General features: G+C 40.3%; 1 protein-coding gene across 1 annotated transcript in view; it reads left to right on the top strand.

Annotated features, from left to right (window-relative positions):
- Positions 1-6802: 6802 nt before the first annotated feature.
- The window catches only part of WDR49 (WD repeat domain 49), a 134848-nt gene continuing 133281 nt past the window's right edge, over positions 6803-8369 (top strand). Inside the window, exons 1-2 of the mRNA XM_019643912.1 lie at positions 6803-6925; positions 7252-7467. Of these exons, the coding sequence (XP_019499457.1) occupies positions 7324-7467 (144 nt within the window). The 5' untranslated portion in view covers positions 6803-6925; positions 7252-7323. The remainder of the gene's footprint in view (positions 6926-7251; positions 7468-8369) is intronic.

Below are 8369 nucleotides of genomic sequence, written 5' to 3'. Positions count from 1 at the left end.
CGTTCCAATCTAGATCCACCGATTCTGACCATAAAGCTTTTGCCCTGTTGTATTTTTCCCCTTGTGGAGATAGTTTTTATCTCCAAATTACACCTCTGCCACCCAGTTAGTGACGAGTGCTCACCCAAAACACTGTAGATGCCCACGGTCTTCCCTCCCTCACTAGGCAGCTTGTCTGAGACGCTCCCAATCTTACACTCTTACACGTCTCCTCGTTTCTCTCTCCCTCTCTGTTTCTATCTCCCTGTCTTTATGTATATGTCCATGTATATGTATGTGTATATGTATATGTGTATGTCTGTATATGTGTATGTATGTATATACGGATATATGTATGTATGTGTGTGTGTATTATTTCTTTGAGGCTAAGCCATTTAGAGAGTCCATATTAAATTAAAGTCCACTTTCCTTCCCTTAATGCTTTATAAACAAAACATCTGATTCTGGGGATTTGGACATTCAAACTGTCTTAAGATAGTCACTTTATGACAGATGATAGTTGCATTGCTTTGATTATGGAAAAGAGTCATTTCTGATGTTATTAAAAACTAGATTCAGATAGTGCCAAACAGACCAGGTCTTCTTAGAAAAGACTTCTGTAGTTACCATTAGTTCTGACTAATTTTAAGGCAGATTTTTTTTCCCCCAAGTGTTAAATACTGCACATATACACACATTGTATTTAGTAACTAAACTTGAGAATATTGATATGGCCTTGGTCTCTCTGGAATGGATTTAGACATAAGAGTTTCCTAAAAGCAATATAAATGATTATAGAATCTTGGCTTCAATATGAAGTGTCATGATGTGGGTAATTTTACTTCATTCTGTTTTACAATGATACTATTCCAATCCCTCGATGAACTCCTACCCGATCTCCCCAAATTTGAAGGACGTTTTGTCTTCCTCTGACTGTACTAATACTAATGCTAATTCATGTGCATAATGTTTTTACAGTTTGCAGGCAGCTTTCACTATGTTATCTCATTTGAACCTTAAAAGCCATTCTATGAGATAAACAATATTACTATCTTCATTTTGAGAAATGAGTCAGCTTGCCTAAGAGTATAAAGTTGAATATGAGAGATCTAAGACTTGAACCTTGTATTCTGACTCCAAGTTCTAAGCTTCTCTAACGTTATTACTTAGGATATGCTTTCTTTTTTCATCACTTTCCCACATTTCAGTTCCAACCTGGACTAGACTTGACTGTGGTGTTGAGCAGATCACTCTGCATAGGGCTTTACGCTAATGAGGACATGAAAGGATTTGAGTTTTGAATGACAGCTTTGCTACTTTGCTGAGTGATCTTGGACAAATTATTTAATCTGTCTAAGCCTCACTTCCTTCATCTATAAAATGATGACCATACTAGTACATACATTATAGGATTTCAAAGAAAATTAAATGGAAAAAAAATCAGTGTAAAGTCTTTGCAGAGACCATAGTATGGCATTATTTATTATATTATACAGTTTATAATTTGTGTGAAGTTGGGCAAGATAATTAATCGTGTTTAGTTCCATCATCAGTAAAATAATCATAGTAATGATAGGACAATATTAAGTATCTTGCAGGGATAGCATGAGGTTTAATAAAATAACATTTGTGAAAGTGCCTAACATAGAGTTTGGCGTATACTAGGAACTCAATAATTGTTAATTTCCAACCTACCTGCTTGCTTTCTCTCTTCAAGGTGGAAATCAATAAATGTTTACTGGATTTTCAGGGACTCCTTTCATGCAATGATTTTATGACTATTTTTTAGTGGCTCTATGCATGGATGCAAGTGTTCAATATCAAGGTGACTTTGACGAACTGTTATAAAACTCCAAGTAGAATAAAAGGCAGTGTTTTCTCAGAGGCAACATAAAGGAATTTGGTAACCTAGTTCAGAATAATAGCCCAGAAAGTGGCTCCCTAGTGAAAGCCCTGCTGACAAACAACAAGCCCGCCAGTGACTTTGAAAATGGATATTGGATTTCCAGGAGAAGGATTGTTAAAGTACAGAGGGGCTCAAAAGTGATTAACTGTTGGAAAGACCCATCAAAATTTGAATTAAAAGACTGAACTTGAGATATTTTAAGCACTGATTCTCAATATTCAGTTCAGTGGATCCTAAGTGTCTACTGATAAACTAAAATCACAGTGGCCTTTTTCAAAGGGTAGTGATGCTTAAATCAATAATTAGGATTTTCTCAGTTTTATATTCCACTTCCATATAGGTTTTTTTTGTTGTTGTTGTTAAGATTTTATTGGGGAATTGGGGGAGGGGAACGGCTCTGGGGAATCGGGCAAGGGGAACAGAGAAGTTGCTGTCCTTTTGTTCTTCAGTCTAGTTGTAGAGGACGTCGCTTCACTGGCCCATGTTGGTCTTATCATTGTGCTCTTCCCGGGTGAGGCAGTCACTCGCCGGCCATTGGACAGCCGCTCACAGCAGCTCATGGCAGCTCACAGCAGCTCACAGAAGCTCACGCCCACTGCCGGCCAACCCCAGTGCAACCTACGCCGTCGTCGAGGACTCACAGCAGCCCAGCTCCAGGTTGAGCTGTTGTTCACCATCTAAGCTGTAGAGGGCACAGTGTCACTGGCCCTCATGTGGGATCTGAACCGGGGTTCTGCTGCTCAGAGCTGGCGTCCCAAGCCAACTCCTAACCAACGTGCCACTTGGCAGGCCCTCCGTAAAATTTTTTTAAATTTGGCTGTCACTGCTTAGACTAGAACTTAAAGTACAATGATATACAATTTATTGCAGAATTATACATTTAGTTACTTCAGGATATCATGAATTTTCAGTGTTTAAATACTTGAGCAGTGTGAGAAACATTACGATGAAAATAGTTTTGTTACTTTAGACATTGTTCAGCAGATCAGAAAAAGGAAAGCATTATGTTGCCTAAGCGTTAACAGGGGACCTGTTTTCTCAAAAGTTAGGATCAATTTAAAGCCATCATTTCCTGTTATATGTGTGTCTGAGCGATGGTGGGCACAGAGCTGTACTGCATCCGTCTTTGCTTCTCCGGTGCCTAGAGTAGTGCCTGAGGCAGAGTAGGGCCTAACACATGTGTGCGTCTTTCATAGAAATTGTATGTATAAAAAATAAATAAATGCTTTGTTTCAAGAGTGCTTGACTAGTTTATTGAAAACACCTTGAAGATGCAGTCTCGAGTTTTGTTTCCCTCATTTTCTTTTTTCACGGAATTCTGCTTTTGTTTCTGATTTGATGTCACCGATTCCCAAGACCTTGCCCTGAAAACCCAAAGCTGTAGGTGAATTTCATTTTCTTCCCATCTTGTTGTACAAATGAACACACACATGTTGTGTAGTTTATGCGGATCTCCGTTATTGGGCAATATAAGGCCGTAGGCATCAGTGAGGTGTCATCCTTGTTCTTAGGGAGTTAATGTGGAGGAGAGACACACACAGGCAACTCATTATCTTGCAAGGCAGAAAGAAAAAGTGTTGTGGTTAAAGTGCTAACAAAATGCTGTGTGTGCAGCAGGGAAGGAGTTATAAATTCCAACTGGGAGGATTAGGAACAAGGAAGGGAACTAATATTTACTGAGGGCTTAAAAGCTACCAAAGGCAGGGCTGGTGCTTTCTCTCCCTCAGGCTCTGGGAGGAGGTTGCATGGAAACCGACCCCTGGGATGTTTGGCCACTGGGGCCATGTTGGGAAGGCCCAGGTTGAAGAAGCAAGGGGACCATAGGAAGCCACCTTTCCACTGGCCCCGAGGGAGGGACTGGGACTGGGATGAGAAGCCTCAACTTGAGATGGCTTGGTGGGAAATGAGGTTGGGAAGGGGAAGATGGTATCAGTTAAAGAAGGAGGAGGAGGAAGAATTTTAGGCAAAGATTAAGAATGTCAGTGAAAACAGGCTTCAGTGTGAGGGGAGGACAAACAAAGGAAAGGGATATTAGACAGGTGAGGCCTACATTTATGTTGATGGGTATAAATTATGGGGGAGGAAGAGAGGAGGGATTTGGGAGTGGACGGGGAAGCAGAGATAAAGACACACATAGGAGTGACTGTACAATGGAGAGACTGATTCAGTCCCAAAGTTTCAGAGGAAGCAAAGGCCAGTAGATGTTCCAGCTTGATTTGTCTGCTTGGTTGCTTGGCCGGTCCCTACAGGAGAAGGGAGCAAGTGTTTGTTCGTTTGTTAGCTCTCTCTCCCAACCAAACCACCCACTCCTTGAGCACAGACTGCCCTCAGCACTACACCATTCCCCAAAGAGCCTAGTATTGGAGTGGGCATGTGGCAGATTTTTCACAAAAATCATAATTGGTTCATGGTAGATTTTTCAGAAAAATCATAATTGGTTCGTGGCAAGAAGATAAATTTCAGCCGAGTCAGGAGGCTAGTTATGGATTTTACAGTGTTGTGGAAGTTTAACCTGGAAATTAACCACACAGTTACACAGAAGGTTAAAGCCATTTATATCTTTACCATCTAGATTTATTTCTAATGCCATAATTTTACAGAAAGAAAACGGTGTCAATTGATTAACTTCTACAGTAATTTGTTAGCTTCTCATTATATTTTCCTGTTTTGACTAATGAAAATGTTTGGAGCTGCATCTTTATGAAGGCTAAGTAGGCCAGGCAGTTTGACTGTCTCAGAATAATTAGAGAATTCCGCATTGTCAGCCAGTGGGATACTTACCTCTCCTGGTGCAGCTTCACAGAATATTTTTTTCTCTTCCCCCTTCCTTCCCTCATTAGTGTCTGTTACTGAACAAAGCCCAGCTTTCCAGAATGCCACTATAGAACATTTTGCAAACATTTATGGGACTGATCCAGCTGATCTAAATCTATTATTAATTTACAAGTTAGCATGGTAAGAAGACAAATTTTATTCCTATGTGAGATAATGAAGGGAATTTATAATATGAGGGCTTAAAAATGTTTTCCTAACTTACACAAAGGGCTTAACCAGAAAAGGAAAATTTGTGGTAACGTGCCCCTTCATCCTTTCTGTGCCCGTGATACACACCTATAAACCTATAATCTATAATGACACTCTTTTCCCTGAGCTTAGTTATGACTTCAGATTCCTCCTTAACACAGCACTGTCAACAGCAAGAGGTTGGGATTTGCATGAAAGATAACTAGACAGGTAATTGCTCCCAAAAGACTGTAAAGCCCTCACGGGTAGGTACCAGGTCCAATTCAGGACTTGACATAGAGTAGGTTCTTAATAAATGGTTTTGGGAATGAATGATGGGTAGAGAGATGGATGAATTCATGGATGCATGTGTGGATGGAAAAGGGGCCACAGGTTAAACCTGACAAGCTCAGGAGATTGAAAATAACCACATAAGATGGTGTGAGCATAAAAAACTTTCATAACCAAGGGGGCCATGGTGGGAAGTCACATCTTTAGCTTCCTTCTTCAAGTTAATCTGTGCCTTTTCAGTGGGCCTCTTTTTTCTGTTCCTAAAATAACATTTTAGGAATGTCAGTAATCCTTTTTCTGGACCAGAGCTGGAAACTGCTAAATTCCTCCTTATCATGTCTATCTCCTGATTACCATTTCTATGTGCTGAAAAGCTAACTGTCAGCTATCCTGCACCCACCTATGTAAAAGAAGTACCTGTCTCTCCAATTTACTTTATCCAATCCCAGAGGTTTCCCCACTTTGCTCTCTCCCACCCCCTTAACCTGTCACCAGCGGGTTTCATGTAACCGTCCTCATTTGATTTTATGTATAAAATAAGCTGCAAACCGCCATTTTGCAGAGCATTTTCTCAATCCGTTGATATTTTGCTTCCCGGCAATTGTCAACGATTTGGCTCAAATAAACTCTTATAAATTTTCTCTTAGGCTGGATATTTTTCATCAACACATGAATGAAATTTTATTGTTTTCCCCCTAAAGCTGGTACAGGAAGGCCTGTAGGATGCTTCCTTCTTTATGTGGTGGAAAATGCCCTCTGTTTCGCCATGTGCCTTGTGAGCACCAGCTCACAGAATGGTACAGTGGAAAGGCACACAGTAAGTGACATCTAGTGAGTATCTTAGAAGTATCTGGTGACAAGTTTTCAGTCCGACGGAGATGAAAACAAGGTGCAGAGAGGGCATCCAAGTGTAGTGCAGGCTCCGGGAGCCACTCTGTCTTATTCCAAACCTTACTACCTGGAGGCCTTGACATTTACTTTGTCTCTTCATCTACAAAATGGGGGTAGTGATCTCGTCTGCCTTGGGGGATTGTTGTGAAGCTTAAACAGGATAAGGAATGCAAAGTGCTCAGAAAAATGTTAAGTTTTCTTCTTTTTCCCTCCTTTTTATTAACAGCTGAATCAGCGATGGTACTGTAAGTAGTTTTATCCTAAGGCTTATCGTATTATGTTTTGCTGTATTTTCCCCCATAGTTTCAATGAATTGAAAACCTTTTAAAACCATCCTCATTGTCAATACATAGAAACTAAGACAAAGAGAAAATAAGGAATGGATTCTTATTAAATTTAAAAAAACAAACATTTTTTATGTGGAAAACCTAAAAATGCCTGAATGTCATGCTCTTTTCTTTGGCTAATCATATCGTTTTATAATGCATGACATGCTTCATAAAAATATATATTTATAAAAGTTGTCTTTAAATAACACAGCAATACAATTTAATATAAAATGAGGGAGCTGAATTGTCCTTGAAGAGAAAACTCAGCATCTACATTATTCCAACCTTCGGGTGGGTCAGTCATTAGTTGTTGGGGGTGGAGAAGAGGAAAAGTTGTACTAGGTTTTATGCTGGTTGCCAGGAGACATACAAAGGCAGCAGGAACAGATGAAACAAACAGCTCCACATGGCTGGAAAGGTGGCCTTCCGAGGGGAGCCCTTCATGGGGACAGAAACCTGTAGCTGCATCATCTAATGTCTCCAGACAAGAAAACGGAGTTTCAAGCCCCATGCTAATAGAAGCAAGGTTAGCCACAGAGGTTTTGAGAAGTTGCTTTTCTCATGCATTTAAAATGAGGATTAGAAGCTGCACCCTGTGTCAGTTGCTATAAACATGGGGGAAGCTTTACACATTTTTAATCAAGCCAGGTTCAACAGAGTAGAAGGAGGGGGTGTTTTAAAATGCTTCAGCTGCGGACTCCGAAAATAAACTGTGGAATTAAGGAAGTATGGGTGTTGAGGGCTTTCGTTCCTCACCTCTCTCTTTGAGCACTTTACCTCCTTATTGTATGTCTTGAAATGTACTTGTATAATTTTTGTAATTCTGCTGCTAAGTTGGGTTTCTTTTCAAAGGTACCTGTTGCAGCTAAAGAAAAAAAAAAAGTATAGAAGTAGTTGAAGGTGGTTGAAAGAGGTGGAATCATTATGAGTTACAGTAGTGCTGCGCTTGAGTTGAACAAGGGGTCACAGCCTGGGCCCGAGACAGCAGCAGATGAACACCACCGCGCAGCTCTGCTTGAACACCGACTCACTGTGAGCGACTTTGTCAAAATACAGAGGGCCTTCGAGGTAAGCCTTAATCTTATTGACTGCAGGCTTGGAGTAGTAGCTCATGAGGGAGACTAGTATGAAACACAGAGAGATTTTTCTCTTAAAATTGTTTATATATTTAATGGGTAAAACAGGGAATTGAAAAGAATTGGTCAGGCTTGGATTTAATCCCAGAGTACTTTTTATCCCTCCATTCTTCCGGCCAAATTATATTATTTAGTATGAAATTGTTGTTGTTGAATATCATTACCATCGAGGAAGGAAAATTAATTCTTGGAGAAAATTCTTTTCAGAGATCACCATGTTTTTAGATCACAACTTGCGAGTGGGGAAAGCCAGACAGATCTCTAAGGTGAGTCCCAGTGATAACTGTCCTTGTATGTAGCATGGAAGTAGAACCCTGGAAATGCACAGATGTGCCTCCAGTTTGCACAAATTCTCCTTGCCTCACCCTAGTTGACACACACTTTCAAAGCTGATTGGGCACTTCATTGTCCCAAGATCCCAGGCGAGGGACCAGTCTCTCGCTCTTTTTGTATATATTGGAGCAATGCCAATGAAAACGTAATTTAAAGTTTCCATTTCAATTCCACATATAAAATAAACCTTAGGAATTTTCACTATAAATGAATCATTTTCTTCACTCTATCTTAGTTAATTAATTTAGAATTCTGCAGCTATGCACATACATCAAAATGATTTTTAGTTTCTCATGCGGATAGGAAGGAGTGTGCTTCTGTGCTGAGGAATTTGAGTAGGCGTGAGCCTCCATCCTTTCCATTTCATTATGTTTGCTAAACTACAATCCCGGGGCTTCAGAAGGTTCTCTCCTCCCCTTTCCGCCCCTCCCGCCCGCCCCCCAAGATGCTTGGGAGTATCCATGTTAATTTGAAACAGACATACATATTTTGGAATATCAC

Source organism: Hipposideros armiger, unplaced genomic scaffold, assembly GCF_001890085.2.
Source record: "Hipposideros armiger isolate ML-2016 unplaced genomic scaffold, ASM189008v1 scaffold_83, whole genome shotgun sequence".
In the NCBI taxonomy this organism is placed as follows: Eukaryota; Metazoa; Chordata; class Mammalia; order Chiroptera; family Hipposideridae; genus Hipposideros; species Hipposideros armiger.
Note: the sequence above shows the minus strand (reverse complement) of the source record. Positions and strands in the feature narration are given on the sequence as shown.